The 17,876-nt window shown below is 46.2% G+C and overlaps 2 protein-coding genes across 3 annotated transcripts in view; one reads left to right on the plus strand and one right to left on the minus strand.

The window, feature by feature from the left end:
• Positions 1-10,682, minus strand: part of LOC135367283 (transformation/transcription domain-associated protein-like) — a 39,254-nt gene extending 28,572 nt beyond the window's left edge. The window contains exons 1-14 of one of the 2 annotated variants that reach the window (XM_064600480.1): positions 10,475-10,682; positions 9,007-9,071; positions 8,843-8,940; positions 8,669-8,718; positions 8,128-8,238; positions 4,966-5,070; positions 4,710-4,793; positions 4,080-4,274; positions 2,985-3,151; positions 2,777-2,873; positions 1,864-2,002; positions 1,719-1,797; positions 1,087-1,291; positions 141-232 (exon numbers count right to left, since the gene is read on the minus strand). In XM_064600480.1, coding sequence (XP_064456550.1) covers positions 141-232; positions 1,087-1,291; positions 1,719-1,797; positions 1,864-2,002; positions 2,777-2,873; positions 2,985-3,151; positions 4,080-4,274; positions 4,710-4,793; positions 4,966-5,070; positions 8,128-8,238; positions 8,669-8,718; positions 8,843-8,940; positions 9,007-9,026 — 1,442 coding nt within the window. In that variant the 5' untranslated portion in view covers positions 9,027-9,071; positions 10,475-10,682. Of the gene's footprint in view, positions 1-140; positions 233-1,086; positions 1,292-1,718; positions 1,798-1,863; positions 2,003-2,776; positions 2,874-2,984; positions 3,152-4,079; positions 4,275-4,709; positions 4,794-4,965; positions 5,071-8,121; positions 8,239-8,668; positions 8,719-8,842; positions 8,941-9,006; positions 9,072-10,474 lie in introns of both variants that reach the window. The other variant, XM_064600479.1, reaches the window with a different exon arrangement.
• A 217-nt stretch (positions 10,683-10,899) lies between these two features.
• Positions 10,900-17,755, plus strand: LOC135367284 (BOS complex subunit NOMO1-like). The gene is made up of 8 exons (XM_064600481.1): positions 10,900-11,109; positions 11,296-11,524; positions 11,581-11,775; positions 12,202-12,582; positions 13,111-14,301; positions 15,205-15,716; positions 16,104-16,488; positions 17,040-17,755. The coding sequence occupies exons 1-8, from the start codon at positions 10,967-10,969 to the stop codon at positions 17,499-17,501; spliced, it is 3,498 nt and encodes a 1,165-aa protein (XP_064456551.1). The 5' UTR covers positions 10,900-10,966; the 3' UTR covers positions 17,502-17,755.
• The last annotated feature ends 121 nt before the right edge of the window (positions 17,756-17,876 follow it).

Genomic DNA, 17,876 nt, shown 5'->3' on the forward strand with positions numbered 1-17,876 from the left:
ACCGAGCAAATTACCGACACATGCTACTACTACCTCTGAATGCTCGCATTAGCAATCCAACCTTTTACGCAAGGGGGAGTTTAACACGAGCCTCGACAATCTGACACAGTTGAAAAGCACGGGGGCAATAATGTCTTTACCCTTTCTGCATGAGCGTGGGAAGTTGGAGCTTGGCAATTGTATTGAACTTCAGCACAAACACCTCCAGCATGCGAATGAGAAGTTCTCGTCCCTGAAAGGGTATTTGAGGTTTCTTACCCAGTTATCGTAGTAGCAAAACTCAATATCGAAAAATAAATTATCACGGTTATTGTCATTAAAGCCCCAAGCTTTCGGCAATGGAAAATTAACACTTTCGTGAAGCATTCCCCCCTCAAGATCGCTTACCAGCTCGCCCCATGAGCTTTTCCAATCTTTCCAGGCATTGCAGTCGCGACTGATTGGGTTTAACCCACAAAAGTGACGCAGATGTACTGAAATCCTTACATTATTACGTAATATATATATAGACCCTGAAGTTTTAGGGTTAAACCCGATTTTTCCTCGAATTTGCACCCCGAATCGAGGTTCACCGGTTTAGGGTTAAACCCGATTTCTACCCGCAAAACTGCACCTAAGCTAGGCACCTCACGGCAATGCCATACTAATTTTTCACAAAATACACAGTTGATCTCAACGTCTGATAACTCTGGATAGGCTGTACAACGAACGTTTGTTCGACAATAGAGCCCGGTTTATCCCCAAATTCAGTCCGATGGTAATTTTTCCGCCCGAATTTGCATGAATTTTCGACATCAAGTGATTGACCCGAATTTTACCCCCCGAATTTGGAAAAAAATAAGACCCGAAAACTTCAGGGTCTATATATATATATATATATATTATATTCTAATATAATATATAATTCTGCAAGAATATAATATATATATTCTGTAAAAAACACACGATTCTGAGGGAAACAGCAGGTTACGCAAGACATGGCCAACTCTGCGAACTCTCACGCAAAGCTAGGGGCTCTAGTAATAATGACAGTGGTAACGGTAATATGATAATGATAATAATAATAATAATGAGTAATAATAATACGTTTGCCCCTTCCTGGTCCGAGCGTGTGCGTATGCACTCGACAAGATTCAGCAGCAACTTGCAGCTCATGGTCTGGATGGAAGTTGGAAGGGACTCATCATGCACATTGCGAGAGAACACAGCCACGGCAGCAGACAGTTCGCGCAGAGCCAGCTGTGTCCGCACATGGTGAACCAGGTCGGCCAACGTGCTGTAGGCCAGGGGCCTGCAAATGCAAACGCGAGGTCAAGCCCCCGAGCAGGCAGTGTAGCCAGTGATGGACTAGACTTTCCAAAACCCTCGAATACAGAAGACTTCCGTTGGATCGAACCTCGCGGGTCCTCCAAGATGGGCGGGGTTATGGGAAGGTCAAATTCAAAGAATGGCAGCAAGACTGAGTCCCTTTTTTTTTTTTTGTATTGTACAGTCGAGCCTGTTTACAACAATGTTGACGGGAACCAGAAGTTCCGCTGCTGTAACTGAGTGATAGTGCAACACCAACATGTAAATTCCCATGTTACAGCTGGCAATTTCAGCTCTTTTATGTGAGCCCCATATCGAACATCAAATTAACGGAAATCTCTACGGGAAGTGTGCTGTATCTATTGCAGCTATTGTCATTGGCAGAAAAAATAAAGATAAAAAATGTTCACCTAAGAGACTCGTACGCAGTCCAACCGGTCCCAATAAGAATGTTCTCGTCAAACAATTGCTCGATACAACCCACAAACTCTGCGAAAGGGAAAGAAACACCATTAGCTTGCAGAAGTGACGAGGAGGCCAGAGGGCAGCACTTACTGTTTCTGAGCTCTGTGGCCAGGATGTGTCGGGCTGCAATGAGGAGTTCCTTGCGTAGATGGGCCACTTCTTGAGGGCAGAGTACAAGCAGGCCAAGCAGGCCTTTGGCTAACTGGCTCGAATTTGCACTGACTACATCCTGCACGAAAGTTATGTTTTGGAACGTAGATCAGACATGACATGGGGCCTAATGAGAAGGGAACGTGCATTTTGCAATTTTTTGCGCCTGTAGCCACTGCACCCATCGATACAAGTTTACGCTGCAGTGGCCTTTGGAAGGCTTGTTGACAAATCTCCCATCCAGAGAGGTTTTAACGATAGTGTTACGACGATTATCCCCCGTTGAGAAGTGTGGTAGAGGGCGCCACAGATCCTAGGGGGCGCACGCGGGTTGGATGTAATTCGTCACATCCAGAAATAAAGGCTTTTTGAGGATTTGGAAAGTGCAGACGTCTACCTTGCACACCACAAGAAGCATGCAAGCAAGACTGTACTGAAGTGATGTGACATTTTGTCTCGAGCTTTGGAGCGTCAAAAATCGTGCGGGCACAAAGATAGCACCCCGTAACGGGAGGGTGTTCGAAGGGCTTTACAGAAAGTACTTTCTTCTTTTTTTTTAATGCACAGACTCCTAGCAACTTGTAAGTGTCTTAGCTAATGAAGCCTCATGTCATCTTTAAGGGCCTGACTTTTTCGGGTCATATTTTTCAGCAACGTCGGGGGCTAACTATCGGGCCATATTTTGCTTCAATAATTCGAGTGTAATCGGGTCTAACTGAACCTGATTCAACCAGTTCTGGTTGAATCGGATTCCATCAGACGAAATCTTCGTCATCTTTACTCAGCATAATAAAAAAGCCAGGCCCTAATCTTGTTCACGAAAACTGACGGCAACACAAAAGATGTTCTGTACCTGGTAGATCTTTACGATGTACGCCAAGAAGGAGAGGGTCTTGATCTGGGCAGCCATGAAGTCGACGAAGACTTCCTTGTTGAACGCTGGATTCAGTCTTCGAGAATCAAAAAAAAAAAAAAAAAGAAAAAAAAAGAAGAACAGGACTCAGCAATGACATGTCTTGCAATGAGTAAATCAGCCGTGAACACACCATGAGAGTTCCTACCTGTCCTGTGGTCTGGGTTGCAGAGTAATCGTGCTGAGAATGAGGGGAATGAACTCTGCCACATCCTGATGCACTCCCTGCTTGTAGAGCTGGTACATGAGGACCACAATGATGGGCAGTTCTGCCAGGACCTTGAGGGACAGCACCGCCCGTGGCACCACGTTGTACTGTGCCGCAGCGAGTTAAAAGTTAGTCCCGTGCGTCAAGCGACCGTGGCAGATCCCCATTCGGGAACCACTGTTAAAGCCCCTAGCTTTCTTACTTTTACTTTTTTACTTAAAATTACCCTTCCACAAAACGGGATTTATATATCTGTGGGACTCTACAGGCTAGTGAGAACAAGCAAAGATAAATATAAAATAAATAAAAATAAATAAATAATAAATAAATAAATAAATAAATAATTAAAAAAGAAAGAAAGAAAACAAATTCGCAACTGATCGGATTTCACCCATGAAGACACAGTAAATCTGATTTATAATGAACTCGATGGTCACATGAAAACTGTTCGTTATATCCAGAAGTTCATTATAAATGGGGTCTCTCCTTACATTGGGTTAAATATTGACGGTCATTTGCGATGTGTTCGTTGTGACCGGAAATTCGTTACAAGTGGGGCTGTTATAACCGAGGTTTACTGCATTGCAGATCAATTGAAATCTTTACATGATTCTGTAAGATATTGAATACACAAGGGGGACAAAGCGGGGTAAGTTGGTACGAGTTCATATCGGCTTGCTGCTGCAATAGATGCGGACAAGCAGTTAGAACATAAATGGGACAAACCCATTTGTCAACCCAGGGTTTGTCCCATTGATGTTCTAACTCCTTGTCCGCGTCTATTGTTGCAGCAAGCCGATTTGAAATATCAAATATATATAAAAAAAAACAAAAAAAAACCAGAAGAAGCAACAGACAATTTTTAAGGAAAACAGCAGGTTCTGCGAGGCATCTTGCAAAGCTAGGGGGGCTCTAACCATTGGCTTAGAGGGGTCAAGGACAGTTCAACGTCACAGACAGAGTGGCAGAAATCTGTCACGTTTCCAACATGAAATGGGTACAGTACTGGAAAGAACGTCGTGAACAAGGACTCACAGAGGCACAGGTGCCATCCGCTGCTTTCTTTTCCACCTGGATGTTTGTCAGGGTGAAGGTCTCCTGCAGCAGTGCCTCCAGGTTCACCTCGGCCAAGTCCTTCACCTTAATCTGGGGACGCGGCTCGAAGATCTTGTTCAGATGACTCGGCAGTTCCTTGTAAATGTTTTTCACAAACTGGAGGAAGTCCTTTATCTGCAACAGTCGCCACTGGGTAAGCGCAAAACGTACACATCCCGCGTGCTGGAGTTCCACGTCAAAACAGAGAGCCCGAATTGGTGACATGCCCAGTCAGATCTTATCAGCTATTTTGATCAATCCTGGAAGCTCAACCAAACAAAAACTGGGAGCTCCTATTGTGCTTGTGTCTTCGTCATTCTGGGAGATGTCGCAGGTTGGATAAAATCAATGAGGTGCATTCACGCTCTCAGATGGCTTTGATGGCTCGGTTAATGATATTGGAAAGAACACACAAGATGTGTACAAACCCTCCTCTGCACCTTGGGTGTCAATTTTGGATGAGATTTCTCGAATAAAAATGTGACACGCAACGCACCGCCAGAAATCGTAAAAATCGTCTGGCGGCAGCAAGCAGAACACGAAACGGTCATCCCAATAAGCAAAGAGTACCTCCGGATTGAACGGTGGTCGGAACTGTTTGTGCAATTCGATGATTATTCGCAGGCAGACCAGGACGTTTTCTTCATTTTCCACCTGGAGAGAAGACAATAAAGCAGGCAATGTAAAAAAAAAGGGCAAATTACGTGTGCAGATTCAAAGAGTATCGTGTTTGTTTACTTCACGGTCTCTTTTCCCCCCTTCCAGACCATACCAGTCAGGGCGAGCACTAACTCCTACCAAGAACACACTGTGCTCCATGACTCACCTTGAGCAACTCAAACATGAGGCTGAGGGTCTGCTTGACGTACGGACGCAGGTGTTCGTTGGTTGGGATGCGGTGGATGATCTCCAGAAGAAGCTTGCGGAGTTGCTGCATGGTAAATGCACGGACCTGGTGAGGATACAGGCTGACCTTATGCTTAAAGGCTAGGTCCAGCAGATTTCCTAGACTTTACAATTTGATGGACAGTAACACACACAACATAAATGGACAAAGACGACAAAAAGGTTTTGATGACTGTTAAAACCGTGAACACAATGGACGATCTCTGGACTTTGACGTACATGGACTAGTCAACTCTGGGGTAGCGAATAGTGATGTCACAAAATTTCAAATTTTCAAAATTTGATTGGCAGTCAATGCGTGCGTTGTCTCGTGATTGTCTTTTATTGTCTTCACCTGCACTGGCGTTTTAACACTTTCAGAACGTATCACCAACCCGTCCAAATTTCAACCTTGTTTCAGTATATGAAATCAGATGACTCACAAGCACACCTGTCGCACAGTAAATTTCCAGCGAATGACGTTCACACGTTATTTTTTTAATGTGAATGTTACGCACACATTATACGAATGTTATTTGTTCGTGCTGCGTAGAGTTACGGAAAAATAAATTTTAAAATTTGCAAATGACGGCAATGACAAACCGCGAAATCCTGTTTGCGGACTCTCCCTTCTGTCAATCCATAAAGTGTTAAGTCCGCATTATACTTGAGTATGTGCAGCCACAAACCCCGAGGCTGTGCTGACGCCGCGCTGGTTCAGGAAAAGAGCAACCAGAACAGGCGGAGGGAATATGTCAGGACAACTTCAGACAACATTCGGCATCACCATCACCGCAAGTCAGCCTGCGTGCTTTAGGAGAAGCTTGCTTTACGACACTGTCGCGCGTGTCGGCCCAATGCAGATGGAAAGCCCACTGCATCATCTCTCTAATTTCGGCAGCATTGGCCGAAAGCAGAGGCGCAAAAGCGTTCGACCGACTTCTTTCACGAAGAGTAATGGGAAATGAACAGTCGCTGTCTATTATTTTGCCTCATTTTTAATATTTGGTTTAATTCTTTCGATACGAATTTCAGATGATACGAATATTTTCCATCGTCTCAAGCTTCATTTTACGACAGCAAACAGGGTTAAAAGCCACAGCAACTAATAGGGGACGTGAGGTCTTACACACTGTCAGCTGTCTCCTTGTTGAATGTATAAAAGCAGAAGTGACCAGCGACATTTCCAAGTGTTCCGACGTAAAGTTCTGCTTCCTGTCGCTCAGAATCGTTTTCTATACAGAAAGGCCAGTGTTTCCCAAACTTCTCGTTGTGTCAACCCCCAAAACCAGTGAGAATCCATTCGAGGACCCCCGTTAAGTACCATTCATGTCGATATAAACAAACAAACAAACCAAATAATCGAGGCACCGCCATGCAAAAAATCAGAAGGTAGAATGTTTCTGCCTTCTTTAGTATCACAGTATCACACACGAAAACCTAGCATGAAATTGCAGTTCAACATTGCGTTCAGTGCAAAGGATGATGCTGCATACTGGAGGCTACAAGCGTCTTGACAATCGTGTTCATGGCAGACAACGGTCTGTGGCCTCTGGGCACACTTCTTCAATAAAAGTGGGTCCAAGTTACAAATAATCTGGAGAGTACATACGTATTTTCCGCTTCGGTTCCTTTACGTTTCTGCTGCACGTGGCATCTTTGGTGTCACTGTCTGCGGCAACATGTCTTTTACGAACAGTCCGCTTTGCTGTCCTCAGCCAACGGTCCATCACGTTGAATGTCCAGGTGCTGTCCTATGTGTTGGCAATAAAGAGCTGGACACGCACTCGAAAGAGTCCATATGTTGCCAGTAAACAAAGGAAGCAAGGACAGACGGGGTCTGGAAACCAGGACATCTTTCCAGGACTTCGATCACTTTGGAGGCACCGTACACAGTGTTGTCGAGTCGCTCCAGCTGCTTTCTGCTATCCAAGAGCACACACAGTGAAGCGTGTGCTAAGAACGCGAATGAATATCAGCTACGTCTGTCTTTCTACCAAATTTCCCCACTCATCATCAATCTATCTGTTGTTGTTGTCTTTCTGGAAAGAGCCGCCCGTGCAGTTCTAACGAGGGCAGCTTCGTCCAGTGAGAAACTACCGACGATACGTTGGACAGCGAAGCAAAGTACCGTCATCTTCGGGATGTGTATATATCCCATCGGGTAATAACGGTCTGGAACGGTAGAGCAACGCCTCTTTAAGGTGCACTCGAAGAGCAAAACTTTCTTCGGTGCGGGCGTCAACTGGTTTATGGTAGTGTAATCATTTCTGATTTTGTCGTAACATCGGTAAAGCCTGTGCGCAAAGCATGCGATGAAAGTCAGTTCTTTTAATTTTAGTCTTGAAAATAATAATAATTATGGAAATGTCCATTTAGGCATTTATCTGCAATTACTGATGAAAGAGGCACAAAAAGTCGAAAAAAGGCACAAACAATACACGAGATTAAAACGTCCTTTTCGACCCGATTCCTGCTTAGAACATTGTAAGGCACTACCTCAACGTTCCCCCGAGGAAAGGGCATTTCCCTGAAAATCCGCTCTTTGGTGATGACGTACAAATTCAAAGCGCACTCAACAAATAAATACGGCTGACAGTAAACTGGAGCTCTGAAGCTGACTGGGGATGAGATGAGGGTAGCTCTTTGCAAACTGCGTGAAGTCGACCTTCTCAATGTGAAAATTATATCAACTTGTAAAACACATACTGGCTGATAACCCTTAACGCACTTTTTTTTCACTACTATTTTACATTGCTCTTTTTGTTACTGTCCTTCAGGGGTACGCAGTTGGGGGTACGCAAAGCAAAAGTCATTTTCATGTCATGTCACTGTATGTTTCCGCGCAGCAGCAAACGAATGACATTCAGTGCGTGAATGTCATTAGCTGAAAATGGCATTTAATTTCCTGCGTGACGAGAGCACAAGCCTCAAGTTGGAGGACAAAGTCTTTCAGGCTCTGGCAGCTCAAAGGTGATGTTTTCATTGTCTTCCAACAGAAGCAGGCACACACAACATGCACAGCACTACTGCAGCTCTTTACGAACTGGACCAAGCCACGTACCAAGACAAAGAAAAGTTCAGCAGGGTTACTCACACCTACCTGCATGTTGTGTTCGGCAATGAACTGCGGCTTCCCCTCCTGCAGTATCTTGAGGAAGACATGCATTGCGTGGTCTAGAAACGTCGGGTAGTGTACCGATGTGACGATAGTCTAGAAATTTTATAATGAGAGAACTTTAGCACAGAGGTTCGCACAGCTGAGAGGAAGACATCCTCTCATGACAAAGGAGAACTGCCACTTCCAAAAACAGCCTCAAAGAGGATGTGTGCTGGCATACAAGCCAGTGCCAGAACCATCATAAAAGTTTCAGGGACGCAAATACAGACCTGTGCCCTAGCGTTCGACCCTGCGAAACACATTTTTACTGCCCCCAACTCTTTCACGGAACAGAATATTCTTTACGGTTGCCAGTTCCATCAAAAATTAGTAGAAATATGTGATGTCCTTTTTCAGTACAGATTTTGCTTTTGTAGCTTCGGTTGAAATTGCTCAACAAAAGCAAATATATTTTCTTGGGTCCTGGGGGGGTTCTTAAATATTTTGCTGAAAATTTTGTTTTGTTTGTGTCTGCGATTCTTACCTCGAGGTCTTCACTGAGTTCCTGCACAGCTTTCAGTTTGCTTTCGTCTTCTGCAATGACAGAAAAACATTGGTATGCATTGGTATTCTTAGTTCAGGGCTCAGAAGTTGGTTGTGACTCAAGTCGGTGCTTGATAACTTAGCTCAAGAGTAAATTATTTACAAGACAACTTACTTGCTCCAGGGTCGTCCAGCATGAAGACAAAAGAACGGTAGGTGTTTATCTGGGCCACAGGGTCCATGGTCATGGATTGGGCTCCCCCAGATTGCATCCTAAAAAGTAAAAATTCAATTGACGATGCGATTAATTTCGATCTTCCTCTTGAAAGTGTACCTTACCGTGTTACGTGAGTATCCATCCTCTTGATATCGACGTGACAGGATCACCAGATGTCACTAGGTGCCTTAATGAACCCAAGAAAAAGAGCAAAATATAATAATAAGCACACCTCATGGGCACTCTCTTTGTGGTACACAGCGCAGTGTAGATTCTGAAGAAAGGTTTGCGCAAAAACCTGAAGCTGCCAATGGTGACATCACTCTCAAGAGTAGTGGCTACAAAGTCAAATTACAAACAAGTGGCTGCAAATCTTACTGAAATAATTTGTATGACATCTTTCCGAATGATAAAAAATCATGGAAAAACTTGCTCCTACATCTATTCGACGGAAGGCAATATGTTTGAAAGAAACGTAGTAAACAATGTCGTGTGTTGACGTCATAGTTATGTTTAGGAAGTGTTACTTACATGAAATGTACAAAAAACTACATTTCCAACAAGCATAGTTTTGACTGTTATGCGGTTATTTACATGGTAGTGACGACGATTTGTTGTTTAATGGTACAAAAGGACATAGCCCGTGACGTACTAAGCCATGGGAAAATCGATGCAAGAAAGTGGAAGTAAAACTACTTACAAAAATCAAATTAAAATGAATGTTGATTGTGCAGTGAGTAAGCTAAGGTACAAACATAAAATCACAAGTTGTTGTTAAAACATCAATATCCTTAAGAAAAAGAAGAAAAAAAAAACACATACAGCTCAGCAGCACAAGAGGATCGTTTCCCAGCAAAAGGACTGGATATTTAACGTGACATCGTCGACAGAAAACATCACAAAGTGCACATGCATGTGCAGAAAGCTCAAGATGAGAAGGCTGATCATATAATTCCATAAGTAAACATGAAGCAGTGTGAGAGCGTGTGTGTGTGCGAAAGTAACTTCAGAACACAATGTACAAGATATATATTGGAAGACGTTTAAGTATTTGGCTGCGAGGAATGCTACGGTTAATTACACTTTGAACACACAATAAAAATATTTATTCGCAAAAGCAACGTGCGCTCCCAAAATGTCACCGCGCACATGTGCATTCTACAGTTGTGTTCTTTTCAAGAACGCAGTTCGAACTAATCGAACAAAGTTCGATAAGCTCGAGTTGAGAAACAAGACTCATAAACGATGATTGCTTGTGTTATACTTGACTTGAAATCGTGTTATGATTACTTTGCAATATGTCCAGACACCGAGAAAACAATATCTAGACACCCGAACCAATCTTTTAGAACAGGCTACAGCCAGACAGAACCAATGGTGCACATTCCACACGCCATCACGACTTTCGGAACGCTATCAGACATCTGCTTTGTAAACAGAGTTGTTTCCAATATTTAAGTGATCTACATTGACAACAACAACAAATACACTTCGTCTGCTCTGCTTGAGGCTTCGGTAAATGTTACAACAGCATGCTTCAAACCTAAACAAATGCCCACCGGTGCACCCATGAGTGTTCTCTTGACTTACCTGTCACAAAAGTCGAAACGCGTCTTCTTTTGGCAACTTTACATCATTTGAAGGTACGAAAGATGAGGTATGTACACAGAAGTTCGTGAAAACTATCTTTGACAAGCGATTACATGATGTCTTACGTATACTTCTTACTTCGAAAAACCACGAAACGAAAGTACACAAAACCAAGCTCCTCGCCTCGAAGCAAAAACTGGATGCCGGATTGTCGTGGATCGGATAATGCCGGCCTTCTGTGCTTCGATGCAGAACAAAATCTCGAAATAATGCGCTGTCTCTTTGTTATTATCTCAAAAGTATCTAGTAGTTATTATTTTCTAGTATTATGCATAAAAATACCATACTTTCGCAAAGTTTCGTTTTTTTTAAATTACTTTAGCAATTCTCATCCGGCCGTTAGTTTCGAATTGGCACTGGCTGGACGGGCCGAAGCACGGGCTAGATTGAGCATGTGTTCTGTTTCCTGGTTTGCATAGCATTCGTTCAACCATGGCTTTTCAAATTAATTTCAACGAAATTACCTTGTTGCTTCTCGCACTATTCAAGTTCGTTCAACTCGATGACCTCGTTGGATGCGGGGGCTTCATACGTTCTAACGTACCCATAAACTACTCCAGGGTTGAGGTAAAATTGTAAGTGCCGCTTCCTTATCAACTTGTTCAGATTGGAGACGTGTTCAGTTTTAGAACTTCTGTGTGTATTTGGCAACAGAACGTAGGACAGCTGCGTTCACTGTTTTGGAAGTAGGAAGACTTCGTGTGCTCCCAAGGATGATCCACAGAGTATCTGAGCATATCACCTCTCTCTCTCCGTTTAAGGTTTACGAAGCTTGGCAGCCTCAAGTATCAGACGGAAGGTGCCCCAAACAATGGTTACTACCTGATCCCCTTGTACGATAAGGGAGAGTACGTGCTCCGCGTCGAACCCCCCAGTGGTTGGAGCTTCGAACCATCTTCAGTGGAACTCACTGTGGATGGTTCCACAGACGCCTGTAGTGCCGGAAAGGACATCGACTTCACCTTCCAGGGGTTCTCCATCTTGGGCAAGGTACAGTTAATTAGCCGGTGAGCTCCTACTATAAAAACTTGCACCGTCTCTATTAGGTGGTAAGCCAGGGTGAAGACGTTGGGCCACCGGGAGTTACGGTGCAACTCCTTGACAGCGCTGGGAACGTCCTGCAAGTAGACACGACGGGGGAAGGTGGAGCTTACGGCTTTTCGAGAGTTCTGCCCGGAGAGTACACGGTGCTTGCAAAGCACCTCTCCTGGGATGTTCAAGACCCGCGGCTGGCCGTTAAGGTACTCATGGCCTGCAGTATGGCAATACCTTTCCAGAGGTACGAGTGGTACCCATATAGTAGTGTCACCAGTAGTGTGTTACAGTTAAGTCTGACGGAAGCCTAATTCAAAAAGATATGGATGAAAAGCCAGAAAATAATAAGACTGAAGCGCAGTCCAAGCTTCTGGAATACATTACATAAATTACACAGAACAAAACATCACAAATTTAGTGGAAAAAGATTTAGTGCAGAGGCCGCACTACTTCGGGTTACAAAAAGGTTTTTCAGGTTTTTCTTTTTGTAGCCCGAAGAACTGCGGCCTCCGCCTGAAAGCTTTTTCCATTAAATTCGTTATGTTTCGTTGTGTGTAATTTATGTAATGTATTTAAGAGTCACGTTACATTAATTGTCAACTATGCGCTGCAATGATACGTCATTTCTTCAGGTTACAGAGGACAACGCTGTTATATCGAAATCTCCCCGAGTTGCGGGCTACGACGTTAGCGGAGAGGTTGAGAGTGAAGGCGACCCCATTGGTGGGGTTCATTTCATCCTGGCGTCTGAAAGCACCATCCAGGACAAGGCAAGACCTGCAGACTGCAAACACTCTCGTCCTCCGGCGGGCTTTGTACTGCCTTCCGGTCTCTCCTTTCACTGTCTGGTGACCTCCAGCAAGGAAGGAAGGTTTGCGTTTTCTGCGGTGGCACCGGGTTCCTACGTCTTACTACCGTTCTACAAAGGAGACCACATGGAGTTCGATATGGCTCCTTCTCAGGTCAGGTTCTCGGTGGGCCATGGGAGCTACAAGTTTGACAAAAGGTTCCAGGTGAGTCTGTCCCACGACCTACTAGATTATAGCGATCATGTCATAATCGTCAAAATCAATCAGGAGCCCGTCCGCCCTATCCACTAGGGGCGCTACTCATCGGCCCGCGAAATCTGCGTCATGATTGGAGGATAGAAATTTGAATTTTGAATGCGCAGAAGCGGATGCACGATTACCATAGCAGACGACAGCAACAGCTCCTATGAAAACGCGTGGAATGATGATGATAATCAACTTTAGAAGCAAGCACCCATTGTGGGACATCCACCGCTTGCACAAAAATACTAAGGTAACCTAAAATACAGAGTACTGTAGAAATTAAGGAAGCAATAACCGGGCCGATGAGTGGCGCCACCACTAGCCTCCAAATGCGGCGCTGGAAAGGGCGCGGCATGACATGGTCGTTATAATCTACTAGGTCGAGGCGTGTCCAGCGCGTGACAAATCGGCTTCTTCCGGACTAGCAGTAAATTCTGTCTGGCTACCCGTGGCTCTCGATCTCTTACGAGCACGTCCCATTTCGTACAGGTACGTGGATTCAGCGTGGGTGGACGTGTAGGACTCTCCAATAAGGGAGGTGGCATCGCCGGGGCTCAGGTCTTCTTGGACGGCCGTCATGCGGCTACGACTGCCAAGGATGGCACTTTCAGACTCGAGAACATGAAGGCCGGGCAGTACACCGTCGAAGTTCGCGCTGAGGGCCTCGCATTCGAATCGAAGTCTTTCAAAGTGACACCTGCCACGCCGCAACTTCCCACGATCATTCCCAGCCACTTCAAGACCTGCGGAACAGTCGAGGGCGGTCAGCGCCACCTATCCATTCGGAGCCAGCACGAGAAGGAACCCCTCACCGTGACGTCGGACGCAAGCGGCAGCTTCTGCGCGTCGCTGCGCGCGGGAAATTACGTCATCGCGCCATCAGTCAGCCAACAGGAGGAGAAAGGCGGACTGCGTTTTATACCGAGCAAGATGGACTTCAGGGTACCCATGGAAAGGGGTACCCTCTCTTTCGTCCAGTTCCAAGCTGAAATCCGAGGATCCGTCAAGTGTGTCGACAGCTGCAGTGCCGGATTGAAAGTCGCTCTGAAGGGAGTCGCCAGCGGAGTGTCGAAGTCTGTCGAGGTTGGAGAGGGAGGAAAATTCGCGTTCGACGGACTTTCCGCCGGGCTGTACCGGATCTCCGTGGACCATCCAGAGTGGTGTTGGGAGAAGGACCACGTAGAAGTCCGTGTCGCAGAAGGAGACGTTCCTGGTGTCGTCATTCGTCAGAAAGGATTTAAAGTGAGAGTGACTTCGTCGCACGAAACGCAACTGAATGCACTTCACATGGGCGGTGGTAAACATGAGCTAGTAGTACCCCAGGGAGACTCGGAGCATTGCCTTCCAAAGAGAGGTACCTACTCCATGAAGGCATCCGGATGTCACGAGTTTGAAGAAACGGACTTGAAATTTGACACAGAGGATCCAGTTACCATTGTTCTGACAGCCATCAAGCATGCCGTGGGTGGAACGATAGTGACAGAGGAGAACGTAACGGACTTGGCTGTCACAGCAACGGCAAAAGATGGCACAAACCTCGCAGTCAGTCTGGTGCCTGTACAATCGAAGGAAGGGAAGAAAAAATTTGTGCACAGGTTCCAGTTCATGTGTGCACCGGGCATGGAAATAGAGTTGGTGCCCAAGTCAGGAAGGCTTCTGTTCAGCCCGGCTGCAGTTGAGGTAATTGTTCAGTAGTGCAACAGGGTAGCAAACTAGTCCCCATAACCGGCTGTACTCTGCATATGTTGCAAGGGAGGTTCCTTTGCAAAAACATGGCGTCTGCTGGCCCACACAACCTTTTGTTTATTTCAAATGGACCATAAACTCGAGAGAAAACTTGAAAGTAAAAGATGGTCCACGTATGGCCTGTTTCTGCTGGGACAGGATATTCATTTTAGTAAGAAGCTGTTGTGTTTTGTCATTTAGGCAGACTGGCTCACAAACTATTCTAGTTAGGTTGAATACAGAAGTATAAGGGGAGCAAGCTGGTTTGGACTTGATACAGGCAGCATTTTCCTTGAGTTTGAGGAGGCCTTAGGGGAGATTGACGAACACACGAAAAAAAAAAAAAAAAATATATATATATATACGTTTTCGTCCTGACGAAGATGGATCTTCTGCCGTAATGAAGACAACCCCCTTTTAGCATTTCAAGCATCGTAAATGTAAATAAATTGTCCCCTTTTTTCTTACTTCCCATACCTTCGTAGCCTGTGTTTCGTTTTTCATTTCAGCTACACGCATTCGCGGTCGTCCGAACCCCTTTCACCTAGTATATATACACTCTAGTTAATTAATTCACTTATGCACCACAATTGGCGGCTTGGGCATTTTATTACTTCTTGTCTCTCAAATCTGCAATTGGATTGAAATTATTAACTGGCACCATCGAGCATCACCTTTGTGCAAAGTGGCTCAAAGTTTCTTTGTTCATGGCAATAGCCAGCAGATATGGCTGGCACGCCTCTCTGCGGAATACCAACGTCCCCCTAAGATAAAAATCCTGCGGAAATCCGTGGAAAGTGGCGCTGCGATCCTTGCTGTGTCTGCTGGAGTGCATTGACGCCGATGCATCTTTTTCAGCTGACAACCTCGGAGGACTGCGACCTGGACTCCGCACACTTCAAGGGCCGAGTGGGCCTCTTCATCGACGGTCAAATCCAGCCGGTCCTCGAGGGCGTCAAAGTCGTCGTACGCTCGGGCGAAGAAGTGCACGTGACGACGGAATCGGATGCAGAGGGCACCTTTCGTGTGGGGCCCCTGGACCCCCAGGTCGACTACGAAGTGGACGCGACTAAGCCAGGCTACGTGCTCAAGCCGACCCACAAGCTGGGCCACTTCGAGGCTTTCAAGTTTGCGGAAGTGGCCATAGAGGTGAAAGAAGGCGGCGCCCCGCTCTCCGGGGTGCTGGTGTCGTTGAGCGGCGGTTCGGACTACCGCAACCACAGCCGTAGCGGGGAAGACGGCAAGGTGCACTTTCCAAACCTGAGTCCCGGAAATTACTTTCTCCGGCCGATGATGAAAGAGTACAGGTTTACGCCACCGTCCAAGATGGTGGCCGTTGCTGAAGGAGCCGCTGTCGATGTGCTCGTCAGGTAACGCAGACGTACCCACGTCCTACTACAGGTTTTCCCGGCGATTTTAGTCCGAGCTCCAGCTAAATCAATCCGTGCCCCATAAAGTTTGCATGGCAAATCGAGCCGTTTTCCTTAAAAGGGATAGTCCAGGGTTTCGTGTGCTTTTCAGCAATTTCATGCTAAGCTTCTCACTCAAAATTAGAACATAAATAATTGGCAGCAAACTTCACTAAAATAGTTTGCACGATGACCCTGAGCATTGTGGGAAATCATGTGACAGTGAGCCTTTGCTTTGGGTCAGGACCCCATGTCTAAGGAATGGTCCAAAGTACCGGACATGGAAATACACCGGTTCTGTGGAGTGTCCGGTATGCCAATGTTTGCAGCATTGCGGGTAACTTGCAGGGCAGAACGCGTGGCCTTCAGCTGCATGGGTAGCGTGACATCAGTGACTGGGGAGGCTGAACCAGGAGTGGCTCTTGAAGCACAGGGCACAGGAGACAACCCAGCCTGCAATTCCAGCCAAGAGGAAGCCGTCAGCGAGGCAGATGGAGCCTTCAGACTGCGCGGTCTGCTTCCCAACTGTTCCTATGTCCTGCGTCTCAAGCAGAGCCCCACAGGGGTCACAGGGGTCAACAGCCACATCGAACGTGCGGCTCCGCCAGAAATCGTCCTCAACATTGGCTCCGAAGACATCGTCGGGACGCGGGTGATAGTGTTCCGGTTCTTTAACCAGATGGATGTCACTGGGAAGGTTCAGATTGATGGAAAGCAGCCAGCACATCTTAAGGCAAGTGTTTGTACTGGGATGCCAAAAGCATCTTTGCATACTGCGTTGGACGTTTTTACTATCTTTACACGCTGCATTTTTGAAATTTTGTTGTTTTACAAGCTCTAAAGTGGGGTACAATCTGATGGTGTCCTGTGAAAGAGCATATTTTTGGGTGGGAAAAAGTGAAAAGCAGAACACATAAGATAGTGAGAAGTGAGATAGTTTCAAGTATTAAGTGTTCACCAGTGCCTATATAAGTGGCTGAGTTCTGTTCTTTTTTTTTCTTTCTTTCTTGCTTTATGCAAATTGGGGAGGTGAAAGCAGGACTACTCGGGTTTAACCCCACAACCCGAGGCTTTAAGCGGCAGCGATGGTGCTAGGTGTTGCCAGACTGCGCTTATCTCCTGGTCTAAATTTCAAGTCACACGTAGACTCGACTTCAGTGGCGTAACTTTCGTAGGATTCTAAAAATAAAAAGGAATGTTTGAAGCGGCACTTCACTCGAGTTCACCACCTTCACCACACCATGCACCCGCATCAACCGAGCATTACCCATTCAACTCTTCCAGGTCCGCCTGTTCGCGGAAGAGTCGCCCGACCAAATCCTCCAGACCACCAGCGTTGGGCCTGGTGGCTTCTTCCTGCTGTCTCCAATGACTCGGGACGGCCGCACGTACTGCGTCCGCGTCGAGGGATCTTCTCCGACCGCGTGCTTCCAGGGGGACGCCCCTTACGTGCACGTCCCCGTCCCGTGGAAGTCTCCCCTGGCCGCGCCCCTCATGGCAGACACCCCGGAACCCCTGAGCGGGCGCCCCTCCCTTCTTATTGTACTACCCTTGATCATCGCAACACTCATACTGTTGGGAGGAGGAGGAGGGGGGGCCCAACGGGGGGGTCGTCTCAAGGAGGCCGTCGTGTCGCTGGTGGCTACCGTGAGGAGTCTTGTCCGAGGGGCACAGGGTGCCTCTGAGGGAAGGCTCGAGGGGTCACCCGCGGAGCAGCGCCGCCGTGCCCGTCCGCGGAGGACTTAAAAGTGAGCACGTCGTGGTGTAGTGCAACGGACATGCTTTCTTCTTCTTTTTTTTTTAAAGAGGGGAGAGCGCTACGAGGACTTGCCCAGAACACGAGGTGCTGTGGGCGCTGTCCCGATAAGTTTTCCCGCCTTTTGCGGCGGTCTATAACTTCGTTAATGGTTGTCCAGAGTATTGTTTTGTATAATTATGTGAAAACAACATGTGCACATTGCGTAGTGGTATGCACAATAAATAATGTAAGAGATACTGTGCCCTGCATCGATTGTGAATTTCGGGAGTGTTGTCCCGTCTTAGATGCAACTTTTAGTTTAGTGTCTCGTTTAGTTTCAGTGTTTATCGATACACAATCGGGGGTGCTAAAAATGCAGGACG

This window comes from Ornithodoros turicata, chromosome 8 (assembly GCF_037126465.1).
Source record: "Ornithodoros turicata isolate Travis chromosome 8, ASM3712646v1, whole genome shotgun sequence".
In the NCBI taxonomy this organism is placed as follows: Eukaryota; Metazoa; Arthropoda; class Arachnida; order Ixodida; family Argasidae; genus Ornithodoros; species Ornithodoros turicata.

What these genes read in the sequence shown, in the direction of transcription:
- LOC135367284 (XM_064600481.1), top strand. Translation starts at nt 10,967, where the DNA reads ATGGCTTTTCAAATTAATTTCAACGAAATTACCTTGTTGCTTCTCGCA. An exon ending in AGTTTGACAAAAGGTTCCAG is followed by an intron (nt 12,583 to 13,110) that starts GTGAGTCTGTCC and finishes CATTTCGTACAG; the next exon opens with GTACGTGGATTCAGCGTGGG. An exon ending in GCTGTCGATGTGCTCGTCAG is followed by an intron (nt 15,717 to 16,103) that starts GTAACGCAGACG and finishes GGTAACTTGCAG; the next exon opens with GGCAGAACGCGTGGCCTTCA.